Genomic DNA, 16,221 nt, shown 5'->3' on the forward strand with positions numbered 1-16,221 from the left:
GGTGGTGGACTTGGGACACTGGTGACTTGTTCTTACACACAACCCCACCCAGATTGGAGACATCACAGGGGCAGTGTAGAGGTGCAGAAAAAATCAGAGAAAGTGGAGTATTCTACAAAGTTTATGTGTACCAGTTTTACCCAGTATAATTTGGACTATAAATGTTAGTATCATTGTATTAAAGATACAAGAATATAATACCATCCTAGTTATTCCAGCTACTAATAATTCTCTGATTAGATTCTCTTTAACAAGACTAACAATTTTTCCCAGGTCTGTGTGTAAGATGTGTTTCCTTTTGATCATAGCAAGATTTGGAATGTGACAAGTTGATGGCTATTGGAGCAACTTGCCCCACAGCTTGGATGAAACAAATTGGTAACAAATGAGGTTTGCTTCAGGAGTGACTTTGAGCTGCTGGACTGTGAGAGCTGTGGAAGTCTCAGCTCTGTCTCTTTGTTTTTGGACTGTTTCCTCCCCAGTGCATCTCAGAGCTGTGATAGTTACGTTCAGGACCCAAGTTCAGCCCTCTCAAAAAAACACTCAGCTTAAGAATTTGAACTCTAAAACTCTTTTCAGGTTCAGAGCAACTCCCAATCTGAGGTCACCAATCTGTCCTCATTATTTATTGATCACACCCTATAGGTACATAAGGTGCAATCACAGCACTCCCTTCTTCTCCAGTCAGGCTTTACCTGTGTTTGATGTGACAGTCCCTGCACGGGCTGGCGAGTGGCTGAAGCCATCCTCATTTTTTCCTTAGATTTTTGTGAGCATCTCAGTGCAGAGTGAGCGGGCCGGTGGTCCCAAGGGCTGCTGACCTGGTGGTCCCTGGTCTCTGTTCCCAGCCATCACTTCACTTCAGTATGCATCTCTATAATCTATAAATAAAATACTTCCTGTCTCCTGGGGAAGGTCATTCAGCTTAGTGTGTGTTAGCAAAATGACTTGAAATATTTCGCTGAGGGAAGCACTCCTTAAAAATGGGACATAGGTAAGGTTTCATTAGGGGCAAACTCATGCCTTAATGGTCTCTGACAAGTTAAAACGAGCTCCAGGGATTCTTTTTCCTGGCAGTAGTGATGTTCTCTGAAAATCATCGCTTTCCCCAATTCATTAGGTAGCCAGTTGTTGAAACAGAAGGAAAAACAAAGGAAAGCAGTTAAAATTAGCTGGTAATACTATTTTTTCATTTAAATAAATATGAGGTTTTCTCCTTAGCACCAAAATACACATGGCTCAGAAGTGCATTTTTTAACTTTTACAATGAAGATGCAGCAACTGGTGTCTATAGTGCTGCTATGTAGAAGTAATTGATCAAAATACAGAACACAACACACAAGTGCAATCAGACACGCTTTATTTTGAATTCTTATTACACTGTATTTATAAAATGCCTGGAATAGAAAGCAGGTTTATATTAAGAGCACAAAATGGATAATTTTATTAGAAGATGCACAGCTTGGTAAGACTGCTTAATTATCTAACAGAGATTGTTACCTTGCACAGACAATACATTTTTCAGTCTCTTCTACCCCACAGGACTTTGACATGGCAAAGTTTCTGATGTGGTCACATAGGCAGTATAAAATGAGGGTGTGTCCATTCCTGAAGTAAAAGCCCCAAAAATCTGGTTTTCATGGATCCTGGGGTACTCCCAGAGTATATGAGGTGATATTAAATTTTGCTTTGTTCCCCACAACTTAGCAAAAAGAGCAGCTGCATTTCTCCTCTCCCAAGACTTTAACAGCTGGTTCCAGGTCTTGTAGGAGGTACCGTGGGCAATGTAGAGCAACAAGAGGAGCAGAAGGGAGGGAAGGCATCTCCCTCGCTTTTCACTGAGACCACCAAACGACATGCCATCCAGTAAAGCCCCAGGGTTTAATGAGGAAGATGTTCCTTTGAACTTTAGAAGCTCAGCCAGCTCCCCTGTGCTGTTAAAACCTGATCTGCTCTTACATACACACTGTGGCCAAAGGAGAGGAGTTGCTGTGGCTTGTGTAAATTTCTGACTCTCAGGATACATTTTTATTCCTTTCCCAGATGAGATTCTGTCCCTCTGTATTCCTAGGGTTACTCATGTAACAGGTCTTCATTCTGCTTTAACCATGATTCTTGGGAACTTTCAGGCACTATTTAATCTAAACCCATACCCATATTTTTAGTTTAAAGTCACCCCCAGCTCCAGTGCAGGACACTGGCTAGGTTGTGGCACTGGCAGGAGAAGAGCCTCAGGCTCCCTGCCCCACTCTCCTTTCTTTCATCCCATTTGCCAGCCTGGACTGCTCTGGGACAGAGAACACTCCTGATACACTTGTGGGAGAAGGGTATACAGGGTGGGTTCAGGAGAGAAAAAAAGGGAGAGGAGGGTGAAGAGAGAACACATTTTACAGAAGAGATATGACCAGCAAGTGCAGGTTTTGTGTGGTAAACTCTGAGCAGAGGCAGAAAAACTCTGGATTTTCACCCAGCAAAGTAGAGGAACAGCACACCAACTGCACAGGGGGTCTGATGAGGGTATGAAGTGAGTCTGAGTGCCTGCACGCATGAGAGAGTAGGAGAAAAAGCATAGGGAAACAAGAGGCTGAGAATATTCTGGAGATAAAACATCCTGAGAGATGCTTCCAGCAAAATGAGCTCTCCATGAACCAGAACATTATTAATTTGCAGGATAAAACAGACCCTTTTAGCTAGAAATACCTGTTTCTATTGCAGCCTGAATGATCTACCATAACATTGTGTAATTCAGTCTAAGAATTTATAACACTGGGTTCTTTATTTTTTTCCTTCCCTTTTCAGTGAAATACCAGGCCTTAATTAAAACTAAAGTTCAGATTACTCTGGCGAATGGAGCTTTTCAAATTCCCTTGCAGCATTAATGCAAAAGACCATAAATACAAGTGAGCTACAGGAATAATATGACCTAGAATTGCCTTTAATTACATATAGCTAATTTTAAATCATTCAACATCCAGGTGCTTTTTTATGCTCTTCTCAGTCATACCAATTATTTTGCTTTATCAATTTTTTTCAGCAGAAGGATGATCAAAATAACAATAAGCAGATTTATACCTCTCCATCGGCCACACCTTATCATGACATTTTAAATATAGCTAAATGAGAGAAGAAGGCAGCACCTTGGTTCATGGTTTCTGAATCTGGACATTCAGCTCACCATACACATGCCTCAAAGCATCAGAATTCAGGCTTGCAATCAGCTTCCGTAAACCTGCTCGCATTGGGGTAAATTTTACCTCCCAGGTCAATGTAGAGTTCATCGGGATTCTCCTGAATAAAAAAAAAGAAAAGTTTCAATATTGCAGTCAGTCAGTGCTCTCAGTCTGACACAAAACTGGAGAAACTGAAGGTAGATAGTACAACATGTCTCAAATCTTTTATGTTTCACTCATTCTCATAAACATCATATAAATTACTCCCTCCATCTTCTATTCCTCTCAGAACTGACCCTGTTAAAGCCTTTTCTAGCCTTTCCTCCAGGCTAATTTTAAATTTCCAAAATGAATCAATTTTCTTCTGCCTCCTGTCACTTCCTCTCATGATCACCTTCAGAATGACCTTCTTTATATCTAACATATTTTTTTTTTCTACTTTATAATTCCATTTTTTCTGTTTTTTTATAGCCTATAGCCTGGTGGCGATTCCTTAAATGGTTAGATAAGTCCAAGTGTTCAGGTCATTCCTCTGCAAACCCTAGGAGATGTTCAACTCCTCTGTCACTCCTACCCTGAACCACCCTGCCATCAGCAGATCTCCTCAGTGGCCTCTTCATATGACTTCTTCATGTCCATACAAACAAGTCAAAATATTCTTGGGAGTCCTGCTGTTGTTGGTTACTCTTTTACATTACGTATGACTCCTGATAACTCATATACAAAACAACAGCACTCTGAACTGTTCTTGATTTTCAATTTCTTTTTTTTTTTTTGCTACAATTAAGATGCATGGACAGCCTCAGGTATTGGGTTTCTGTGTTTTCTCAGTGCTTTCACAAGGTTCTGTGTGCAGATTTTAAAGGCTGATATTTATTGATTGATCGATTGTGTTTGGTGGATGCTGGGATACAACTGCTCCAAAGAGTGGAAAAAGCAATGGAAAAAGCAGTATAGTGGGGAGCTATTTATGAAAATGAATTATTTTTTCCTCAGCATTAAATAAGAGGGTTGTAAGTTCACTGCTCTTATCTCATATGGCTACAGTGTCCTGAAAACAACTGAACAAAGTGAGAGCAAAGCAAGCCTATACTTCAGTCACTGTTTCAAATTCTCATCTGATAGGATTTGGTTCTCAGGTGCCATATCATATGCCAGGGTCAGGACAGAAATGTCTGCCTAGGCTTAGCATAAGCTGCCACGAGACAAGAAACCTTAATTAGCTCTAAATGAGCTAGCCTGGAATCCTCCCACCTGAGTATTTGTTTCAGTGCAAGTCTGCCCCTGGTAAAATGATGTATTCCTGCTCCTTTTTGCATACACAGATAGAGGTACCTTGGGGCATGTACTCACTTTTAGGAAAAAAAAAAGCAGAGAATCATATTTCTGATGTGAGCATGTGCAGACTGCTTCCAGCAAGTGTTTTCCTTCTTTTTATCTTTGTTATTATGAGAGAGATTCTGTTCCCTATAGCTGGTTGGCTTGCATCTACCAGATGCCCAGTAAAATGGAATAATGATAAACCAATGACTTCAATCGGTGAAGAAGGTAAAATACCTTTTAGAGTTTATGGGAATTATCTGCAAGGGATTATCTGAATGAAAAGTGAAGAAGTAATCATAGAAGTCTGCTGTGCAGACTTCTTGAGCAGCTGAGGGCCCAGATTCTCTAAGGATGAAGGTTTTTGGGCCACAGCTTCACAGTGCTCCAGTGAGAGAGGGGAGCACTACCATCTTTGTTTTACAGTGCTATCATCTCACTACATATATATGTGTGTGTGTGTGTGTGTGTGTGCACATGCAGGAAGACAGCAGCTGTGCTGGGAAACCAAACCTGCCTTTTCCTGTCTCTCTACTGTCCTGTTTCTAAAACAAGTTGCTTCTCACTACAGATGCTAATACTAGCTTAGCTCTGACATACAGAAACACCCAAAATTACTTACCTGCTAGTGTGAAAGTATGCTTGGCTATAATCGTTTCAGCACTATCCATCACTGCCTGCTTAATTCTCATTTGTCATGCACAGACTATGCCCTGAGTAAGAATTGCTGCTGCCAAAGGCTTTTCCATAACTCATGCTCCTCATCTCTCTGAGGCTAATAGCTAAATATCAATATCCTTATCTATATATAGACTTTATGAATGGTCAAGACTGAAGCCCCCCAGCCACCACATTGCCAGAATAATGTTGTATCAGCTAGGTCACACATGAGCACTTTTTTGGAGCCACTCAAGTGATACAGAAAAACTACCTGAAAAATACACAGAGGCCAAAAACCTTATCCCCACATAGAACTGTAAAAGCTCCATACCATATGTAAGTGTCCCTGGTAAACAGGGAAGTGTTGAAAGGGTGGGGAAAGCCTAGAATGTGTTCAATTCTCTTTGCAAAAGGAGTAAGCCACCCTGATCTGATTTTCCTGGGAGAGAACTCAGTGATGAATGATTCTGCATAATATGCTGAGCCATCATCACACTGGAGCCATTTATCACTTTGAATGCATGGAGACAAATGTGATTATTATTTAAATAAACTACAACTGCCCCTTGCTCTGTCCTCCATGTGTATCACCTGCATCCTACATTCATCTCAGAGAAGTTAAATCTAAAAATGACTAAGCTGATCCATTTCCATTTGCAATGTTGCCAAGGGCATTACTGAAAAGGGGAAAACATGGTGACTCTAAGGAAAATGACGTGTGTTCTCTGAGTCATTTTTCTCCCCTAACTCTTGTGCCTTTGATGCACCTGATAATTTCTGCATCCTTGAAGGTGAGGACAGTCCCCAGCAGCTTTTGGATTGAAAAGGATGCAGAACAACAGGGGAGGCTGGCACAGCTGGGCAGCAATGAGGGCTATTGCCACAACTTGTGTAACTCTTGTGGACCATGCTGAGTCATGCTCAGCAGCACCTGTGACATACCTTGTGCACAAAGCAAACACAGTATGTTGCCCTTTCATGGTTATTTTTCTATCAGCTCTACTCTGGAGATTGGTTTTGGTCTTTTTATCCCTGTCTCAGGTGCAGTCAGGATCAGACCTCCCCTGCTGGCTGCAGAGGATGCTGACAATTTATGCAGCTGCTGAAGCACAGGCAATTTCTCAAACTCCTTTTACAAACACCTGGGGACCATCAGCTCAGGTAATGATAGAAACTAAGCCCAGATAGATAGATGCCCAGAGCCTCAAAATTTTCCAAGTTTCTCTGTTCTATACCCTTGGCTAATGCTAAGCTCATAACACCGAACTCAAACGGAAAGAGGATTTACAACTTGCTTAGCATAGGGGTATCATGGTATCAGTGTAAGGTGTGACTCTGAGAATAATGAAGGTGGCTTTTCTTTTCCTCAGAGCTGGGAGTCCCTATGCTGGCAACTTGCCTGTGTGCCAGGGCAGCCCTGTGCAGTGGAGCTACTGGGGGGAGCTGTGCGCTCACATACACGCCACAGCTATGCCAGCAGGCTCTGCAAACAACACACATTTTGTGTCTTGACATGAGCTTGAAAAGATCATCTGAGGTACCTGAACGTCTTGTATAATCATGATTAACATGAGCAGAGAAAAGCCTTTCCGAGAAACAGCACAGGACTCGATTTGCACATGCTGAGTGAGCGGCAGTAAACACTTCAAGTGCAGGATAAATCTTCCTCTCTGCAATAGCAGCTTGTAGGTGCTATTGTCAAGTGCTAAAAGTAATGTAATACAGTGAAAAAGTAAGCTTGGGCTGCACTAGCAACTACTCACAAACGCTACCAATTCCTCCAGCCCTGGTACTGAGCAGATGAAATGCTCTCACAATCTCTCTGGATAGCCCAACTTCTACTGACTATTGAGACCTATAGCTCCCCTGTGTATTGGATTTTAAAGTACAGAGAGAGTGTTTGAATTAAATTACTCAGCACAGCATTAGTTAAGTGTCTCTTGTGAGCTTCCTACTGTGAGCAAGCAGGGGACAAACTCCCAGCTGGTTGTGCTTTCTTCCCTACCCGAACTGCTTTTTTATTGTTCTCAGCATGCCAGGTCCCTCGAGGCGGAGCGTGACGTTCTCCAGGGTTTGTTTCAGAGGATTGGTGAACTCCACAATCACAGACGTTTCTTTACCAGCTACCAGTTCACCTTTGGTCTGCAAGACAAGGAAAGGACAATGCACCAGAAACTGATAATAACAGATACACAGTACTGGCAAGGCAGAAGAACAGAGCACACAGCAAAATTGCAGGAGGCAAAGAAAGCCTAGTGAGAAGAAAATTGCTGGATGGCACATTTTTCCACCCATTGTAATTTTCTCTCAAACTGCATGGCAGATCAAGAGGCTGGCCCCCCTTTCCATAGAAAACTAGAAATCTGTGTGTACAGTTCTGGAGCTGAGGGCCCAGCTGAGGGTGAGTCCAGCTGATGGGACCTTTCTCCCAGACTGTGCCTCCCTCCTCAGGCTCCCCACCAGCATTGAAGGGATCTGCTCAGGACATAAGCTCCAGAAGAGAAGGGAAGGTCTTACTACCCTAAATTAGAAACACCAGGCTATGTGGTTACACCCTCAAAATTGTCATGCCCATCTTCCCCTTGCTTTTGCATTTTCTTTTTTTGCTCTGAAGGGTTTTTAACCTTGCACATGTTCTCTATGGAGGTCTGAAGGCCAGTTTTCCTCCAAACCCTGTGCAGGCAAAAGAGCAGTATATTTTGCATTAGAAAATAGTAAATCTCCAAAGAAATGTGTTTTTAAGCAACAGCTACATGCATGGGGATTTGGGGTTCTTTATCCCTCTGGAAATTCAGCATTTCTCTCAGAAAATGTGAATTTATTTTTCTTAGGCAAGGGTTTTTAACTTATGGCTGGCAGATCTTCCAGCCCACTTCATTTTCCATCAACTGATTTAAAGAGTCTTGAGAAAGGTAACTAAGAAATTCAAGTATCTTATCAATAAATTTAAAGTGGAGCTTTAAGGAAGTATGACATTTGCAAAAAAGCTGCATAGACTCTGGTCTAAGGGATTACTCTGTGCCAAAACCCAGTAAAATTGAGTAAAGGAGGAGCTACAACTAAGCTCTCAATGGCATTTGGCCACCTGAATATGCAAAAGGACATCACTGGCATTTTCAGAACCCTTGGCTCAATGAGAGATCCTATAGCCTCTTAATTTCAATTGACGATTTAAGATCACTGGGTGTGATTCAAAATCATCCTGAAGTCCCAGACTTGCAGCTGAGATCATGATATGTATCTGCTGGTCTTATTTTTGTAACCTGATCTCAAGGTTAGAATATGGTGTAATTTCCTCAACTGTTGAGTCTGAGAATCTCCTTAGACCAACAGAGAAAGATCAAAGGTGCATCTGAAGACATAATGAGAGATTCATTTTTTCATTCTTCTCTCTCACCCACATCAAGAAATTTGGTCTGCCAATCACATCCACTGAACAAACTTCACAAGAAAACTAAACAGATAAACTATCTCAAATTTCATTAAAAAGCAATAAATCAAATTTTCTTCTATGAATATATGCTTGCACATATGCACACACATATATCCCTTAAAAATCCAGCTTTTAAAATTTCAGTGTATTTTCATACATCACAAAGAAACAGAAAAAACTTAGTTTTACTCAGAAACATGGGGTTTGGACAATAGTCTACTCTATATGCTAAAAATCTTTTCTTTAGAACAGCAGAGAGGATAAACTATTTGGAAGTTGAAAATCTGAGATTATGTAGAAGGTGTTCTGTTTAAGTATTGAATTGAAAGAATTCTTTACTTTTAAAATTTGGTTATTGAAGACAGGTATTTGAAGTAGAGTTTACTAGTCTTGTTTACCTCCTCTCTGGAATGCTTAGTACCGAAAATACAATTATCTGAGCAGAACATCATGGTATTTCTAATGACCATAAAACAGAGTAGATTTTTTGGCAAACTTTGATGTGGTCATGATCCACAATTCTAAAAAAGCTTTTTTTGCAGTTGCTACATAAATTATTACATGGAAACCTGAGCACTAGTTCAAATAAATATATAGAGGGGAAAAGTTGGATTTCTTTCAAGGTCCTGAAATTTACAGAGCTGTATTCATACTTATATAAAGTTTCCTGAACATGTATTCTGATTTATTTTTTTTCTAGTGTTAGGGAAAAAGCATATCCAAATTCCATCATTCAAAGCAGATGAAGGCTCGGTGCTTTTGAAAACAATGCACTCTATTTGGATGCTTGGTTATGAATTGAGAGGTTTAAATCCCAGTTAAAGGGGCCTCTTAAATTAATCCCAGTTAAGTTAAAATGCCTTGTCTTTGCCATACAACATAGGCTCCTTGTAGTATCACTCTTCTCCATTTTCGTAAGTACCACACCACTGTCTGCAGAAATGCTCCACTTTCAGGGAACACCACTGGCAGTACATTTAGAGTGGCAGCAAAGCACTGAGGCCCCAAGACATTGTCCTGAATCAGCGCTGCCAGTTGAAGTTTGGAGAAACTTTCCACAATACCTGTGGAAGCTCTCCCAGCAAAATCACTTCAATAGCAGCGTTCTTCATTCTTCAGCAGGAGCCTCCTGTGCTGTGTTGCTTTAAACATAATAGACTTTTGAAGAAGTTAAAGATCTTGAGTGACTTGGGTGAGTAATCTCTCTTACCCTTTGAGTTTCTTCAGCTTTCTCAGATCTTTTCCCCTCTTTTCTCCACTGAGATTATTTCAGCTCTTCACTACCCGTGCTGCTGTCAGCCTCTCTCTTCAATGCAGGGATGCTCAATACACTATATAACGTACCTGTACACCCTCACACCCTCCAGCCAGCCACTGCTCTATAAGGTCCATGTTAGATGCTCTAACGTGCTTAAACACACACACTCCTCCACCCCACAAGTCAATGCAACACCCTTGTAGAGAACACATCCCTTCCACCACAACCTTGAGCTACCTTGATCCGCAGGGTGGGAATTTCCAGCATTACCGCCTTCTGCACGGCCAGAATCTTCCCCGTCTCATTGATCCGCGCAGTCACAAAGAAATGAAAGGAGGCTTGCTCCAGCAGGTCATGCATGTACTCGCTGGATTTGATCACAATGTCGAAAGAGCTGGCTGAGGGGAGACACAGCAAGGCAAAAAGGCGTCAGAAGCAATCTGATCACTAACTGCTCCTCTCATCATGGCCAGTGCCAATTACATGAGTGCCTAGGAAAAAAGGTGGCTTTCAAGCTAAAGAATGGCTTTGATTTTTTTTTCCCTCAAACTAACTTAATTTCTTTACTACACCATTTCCCCTCTATTTTTCCCCTCTTCCCATTTAGGCTGTGAGCTATCAGGGGCAAAGGCTAGGTTTGTGCACAGCCCCAGCCCAGTACCCTCAGCATGGGCCAGATCACTGTTGAAGGTTTCTAGGTGCTACTACAAAATAAATGAGAAGAAAAATTCAGCACAAAGGTCCAAACTAGCTTTTGAGTGTTATTCCTGTAAATGTTTGCTCTTTCAATTTACTCCTGTTGTTTTTTTGCCTCTCTTCTTGGCACAGGGATGCCACCAGAGCAGCAAGTGGGGGCTGTGAGCCCATGCAGGCTACCTCGGAGATCACCTGCTCCCCAGGATGTGGCTGGATATTTGCCTTTGTTCTACACTGGACTTGCCTGAAAAATTTAGCAAGAAGGTCTTCCTGTCACCAGCATGCCCTCCAGAGAGCTTTCACGTGCTCTCTGACAATAATTATTGGAAGGAACAAGTCCCTGTAGGCTAGACAGTTGAGAACCAGGGAATCATTAATTTTAACTATATTGAACTGCAATTCCCAGGCCAACAATGGTGTGAGAATGTGATGCAGAGAATCAAATCTGGTAACTAACTGACCAGGCAAAATATATAGACCTGTAGTTCTTCTCTCTATAAACATTCATTATAACCCTAGTAAACACATCAAGATCTCCCATCTGTTACCTATGATGATTACTGTTATCTGTTATTTGTATTGTATTTGTGACATACACTGTAAACACTGGGATAATTGAACTCAGTTGGGTAAATGACATTCACCCCTTTTCGCTCTTTTGATCCACTCACATCAAAACCAATTCCTTGATTTGGTTTCAAAGCTATTCCCTTGGTGACCACCTGACCTGGATTTACTAGGCCAGCCTTAAAATTACTTGATGTGCTCCTGCTCCCTCCCTCTCACTCTTTATCTTGTGTAAAAGAATTTCCCATAATACCTCTAAGTGTAAATTATAAATCAGGCAAAGTATTTCTCATCTGAGAAGTAAATAAGTAAATAAATTAGTTAGAAACCAGGAGCAATGTACTTTACAATGGAAGAAAAGGCAAACTTTTCTGTTTAAATTTAATCACTGCAGGAAAAAAAGAAGAATATACTTCCACTGTCTTAGTGCTGGTTGTGCTGATAATTTGTCAGTACCATTTACTGAATCTGGGAAAGCCAAGGGAGTCACAACACTGAGCTGCCTTATAGTTTTTCAAAAAAATAGAGAAAACTAAATATAACTCAGTAGATCCAAGAGCACCTTTGAAGGCACTGGAAGGTTTAAGCTATTCAAATCCTCAAAGATGTTTTCAACCCACACAATTCCTTTAATCATTATTCTGAAAATAATTCATTCGTTTCCTGTTTGAAAACTTAGCTTGCCTCATGCTTTCAGTATTTTGGGCTGGAAGAATGCCTTTAATAGATCTGTTTAGCATTGTGATTTTTTGTTACACACACACACACACATATATATATATATATATAAAATATATATATATATTTATACACACACACATACTTCTTGACCTGAACAAATCCTGCTTGGGTGCCTTGGAAGGTACATAGTACCTTCCCATTACATTCCTGGCAGATTGTTCTCATGCACTTGGTATACCTACATAAAAATCCATGTTCTGTTCTTTCAGGTGACTCTCTCCAGTCTGCATTCACTCACCATCGCTCAATTCAGAGTTTCCAGCACTATTTCAAGAAGCTTTTTTTCTTAGCATTTACTTAAATTAGAAAAAATGAATTGTGATGCTCAGTGATGTTTAAAAATCTATTAATTTTGTTTCTTGCAGAGAGGAGCCAGGTGATCCTCAGAGCACTGCAGAAACTGTATTTTAGGTAGTAATGCCCTACACAGACCTTTGATACAAAAGCAGACATTAATAAGTCCTGGAGCCATGCACAAATCACATCCAGAAAATGTAGCAAACACTTCTACAAGATGACTGAATTTCCCCTCACCAAAGAAGTGGCACAGAATTTAGACCAAGACTATTGAAACTTATTTTTTTGCTGTACCTATTCAAGTCTCCAAAAGTTTTGCAGTATTTCAGATTAGATATTTAGTAACTGATGTAAGTCACTAAAAGCCCTCACACTGTGTTTTGATAGCGTATATTGGAACAATCTAGTGCCCATTTCCAGGCCCCCTGCAAATGATCCACAGAGCTAGAAAGAATCAGCAAGTAGCTCTCAGGGCTTTGTTACAGGCATGAGGCAGAAGTTTTATTAACCTTCACAAGTAGATCTTTATCAGTGGACTTCTACTTTTTGCAGAATAATGAGCTGCAAATAAAATGTGCAGTTTCAGATGATGTTCAAAGTGAGGAAGAAAGCAGTGGATTTTTTTTTTTTGTGGCTTGATAGGAACTGTAGTTCCATGGAGACTTCTCACTAAGACAAAACTAGTCCTCTTGGAAGAAAGAGGGCTCACAGCGTCTCTTGAGCTGGGATGAGGTAGAGAAGACAGAAAGCTCAGAGGTCAGCCAGGATTGCTGTGATCCAGCAGCAGACCCACTTCAGGAGGCCCATCCTTTGGGCTCCCAAAGTCCTGCCACTCCTCCTGCACTCAGAAAGATTGATTTGCCCAGTAGCAGTGCCTAGAAGGCAAAGTCATGGCTGCTGACTCTCTCAGCAGGGAACTCAAGTGAAGGATCCTCTACTTCAGCTCTGTAAGAGCACATGTCCATCACTTTTGCTGACCAAGGACACAGACCTGTCAGGAGAATGAGTGATTGGCAGTCACTTGTTGCAAGAGCCTGCTAGGTAGCACTTGGAAGTACAGCTGGTCTTAAACACGTGTTGTAATGGCTAACAGGAAATAGATTATGTCCGAGTTTAAAAAGGAAAACATCTCTCTTTCCTACTTTGAGCAGTACAAAAACCTGCTCACAGCCTCCTGAGCTGGTCTGCCAGGAACTGCTTCTCTCATGAGAAATGGGAGGCAGGATCTCCCTACTGTATTCCAGAGGGCACTAGAAAAAGTAAATGCTGCATCTGTAAAGATAACTCACCTTTGGGGCTGCTGTCCAGCTGACAAGCAACCCTGCTCTATCGTGGCACATTCTCATTACATATAAACTTTTTAGATCACTGTTAATATGAAATCCTGAACCACAGAGTCCTCCAAAGCCAGATATTCACTTGAATCTAGTGAGAACTTGTCAGCTTCTACAGGGTAAGATAAAAAATACACCCTCTTGTCTCTGTACATAACACCCTGTGGAACCAGAACTTCCCCTTCACTTGCTAAAATGCTGCTAGGAAAATAAAGGAATTCAAAGGAAAAATGATACCTTGCAGCTTAATACCTGAGCTCCTTTGATTTCTTTTGTACTAAAGAACTAAAATTAACAATTCCCAGAGACACAGCTTGGTGTAAAAGAGCCTTTTGCAGGGGGAAACAGCCTGAAGAAAACAGTCTCAGCTTTAAATGACCCTGGTATTCAGCCCAGAGTAGAGTGGGGTTCCTTCTCAACCCAATAGAATATCCTACCCCGAGCTACTGGAATTGGCTCTCCCCATGGGTGTAAACACTGGTGAAAGTTAATAGCACAGAAAACAACTCTGCAAGACTTACATGAAGAGGGTTCCAGTTTTGCACTGAAAGAGTGTTTCTTGAATTCACTTTTTGGGACTCCTGTATAAAACACTATGTTGCCTGAAAAGTAGGTAGTTGCAGTGTAGGAGTTGCGACTCTTGTTCCTGAAAGTTATAGTGACTTTAAAGTCATTGCCAAGGACTGCCTTTTGTGCTTGGAAGTCCATGTCAACATCTGTCTGTGGCTGGTACGTGGTATCTTGGATACTTTGCTTTTTAACACCATACATCACAGCAGTCTCAAGAGCCAGTCTCTCCTCATCTGAGCCTAGAAATGAATGAAAACCAGATTTAGAAAAAAAATAGTAGTGTAGCATTAGCCCACCTACTGATCATAAGGGTGTGTCTTCCATAGTTTGTAGTAGCTGAAATAAATAGATGAGGACAGTGAACCCTCCTGGGGTAATACCAGCAGTGGGAGAACTTCACAGCCGCCAAGGGAGTTGGTGTTAAAGCCATATCAGACAAACTGATGTAGCTGACCTCTTACCAATACAGCTACACTGGTTTACTCTGTGTGAACATCTGGCCTGAATAAGAAATGTCTAAACATCTGTACAGAAAGCCTTGAATTGTTTTGAATGCTTTGAGTTGCTCCATGACTAGCCTTTATTTTCACTACAACTAACTTAGTCTAAAGGATTTCAGAGTAGCAGCTTATGCTTTGATTGTGCCTTATGATCAAGGCATCTACAGTGTTTCTGGGATAGTTACAAATAAAGAATTCCAGAGGAGACTTTTGCAGCTTTCCATGAAGCTCCCTCAGTGACAGAGGTTTCCAAGTCATCATCCAGGATTTGACTGTCTATGTCTTATATATATATAAGTCTATGTCCACATGGTCCCAGCTCATTTCAGGTTACCTTCTCGGAACTTGTACTCCTCAGTAATGTCCATCATTCCATCACCTCCAACTTCCTTGGTCACAATCAACTGCCCAATACGGGTTGTGTCAATGTTCTCTACCACTTGGGTTCCATTTTTCTCCATTCTTGTGTAGAAAATGTCACTATTCACCTATGAAATTAAATTATAGAAGATCAAGATATATGAAAGTAGAGAGAAGAGGAGTCAGCCTATCCCCCCCAAAATAACGACACATTGACTTGAAGTCCTGCTAATGTCACATCTACATTTCATGTTTAAAATTAATTGTATGCTGAGATGCATTTTACTATTCACAGCTCCAGAATTACAGAGAGTGTAAACTTTACAAGGCTACAGAAAGGTAATTCAAATGTGGGGAGGACTACTATACATTTCTTGTACCAAAAAGCTTTAGAAATAGAGAGGAGAACGCTTAATAGCTAAAATGTCTTCATTCTTTTCTGTCCTAAGCCATTTACAATTCAATTATAGAGAAACTTGTCCCACAGTGTTGCAATTCTGGGCATGCCTTCTCTGGTGATGCAAGAGGTTAAAGCTCCAGACCAGGCCGTCTATCTCCTTATTGAGATACTTCCCTCTCAGATCTGTCAGTCAAATCACCCATGTGAGATCTCCATGACCCACCGCAGCCAAAAGGAATGTGGTGAGCAAAGAGAATGAGCAGCTAGAGCTAGTGACCCATTCAGCATAACTGAATCTTGGAAGGAAAAATGACCACAGCCTGAAGATTCAGTGAAATCAGAACAGCTTTTTCTTATTATTACATTGAGGAGCAGAGAGTAGAGACATCTCTGTCATTCATTAGAGCCATATCACGCCTGCTGGCATGTCAAAACATAATGATGAGATTGTTCTGTGACATGAAGTATACATGAAGTAACTTCTCAATCCATAAATTGGAGAGCTATCTTCTGTCTCACTATGGTCTTACTGATATCACTCACTCCAGTAAAAAATTTCACATAAAACAAAATTTCACTTTGTACCTCAGCATAGACAAAAGGAGCATCAAATTGGAAGCAAACATGACCATGTTTAATGGCTTGAACTGAGGCTGGACCACACCTGTACATACCTATGGGGAGAAGAAAGACAAAGTGAGGGACTAAATAAATTAAAAACATGTAAAAATTATATTTTCTCAAAGAAAAAGAGTTCTTGGGGTTTGAAAAAATCTGCTAATAGTTTACAGGACCAAGAAGCAAACAGCTTAATTTTGTTACCAGCCCTGTAGATAACACAGACTCAGGTCTGGAGTAACCTGGTGGTTCAGTACCTTTAATGGCACTATAACATGCACTCTAAGTCTCAAGCAC

At 41.0% G+C, this 16,221-nt stretch overlaps 1 protein-coding gene across 2 annotated transcripts in view; it reads right to left on the reverse strand.

The window, feature by feature from the left end:
* Positions 1-1,359: 1,359 nt before the first annotated feature.
* The window catches only part of F13A1 (coagulation factor XIII A chain), a 58,948-nt gene continuing 44,086 nt past the window's right edge, over positions 1,360-16,221 (reverse strand). For both annotated transcript variants that reach the window (XM_084204591.1, XM_084204592.1), the window contains exons 10-15: positions 15,892-15,980; positions 14,881-15,034; positions 13,998-14,285; positions 10,079-10,239; positions 7,156-7,292; positions 1,360-3,288 (exon numbers count right to left, since the gene is read on the reverse strand). In XM_084204591.1, coding sequence (XP_084060717.1) covers positions 3,144-3,288; positions 7,156-7,292; positions 10,079-10,239; positions 13,998-14,285; positions 14,881-15,034; positions 15,892-15,980 — 974 coding nt within the window. In that variant the 3' untranslated portion in view covers positions 1,360-3,143. The remainder of the gene's footprint in view (positions 3,289-7,155; positions 7,293-10,078; positions 10,240-13,997; positions 14,286-14,880; positions 15,035-15,891; positions 15,981-16,221) is intronic.

This window comes from Fringilla coelebs (genome assembly GCF_963513975.1).
Source record: "Fringilla coelebs genome assembly, chromosome: 1".
Lineage (NCBI taxonomy): Eukaryota > Metazoa > Chordata > Aves > Passeriformes > Fringillidae > Fringilla > Fringilla coelebs.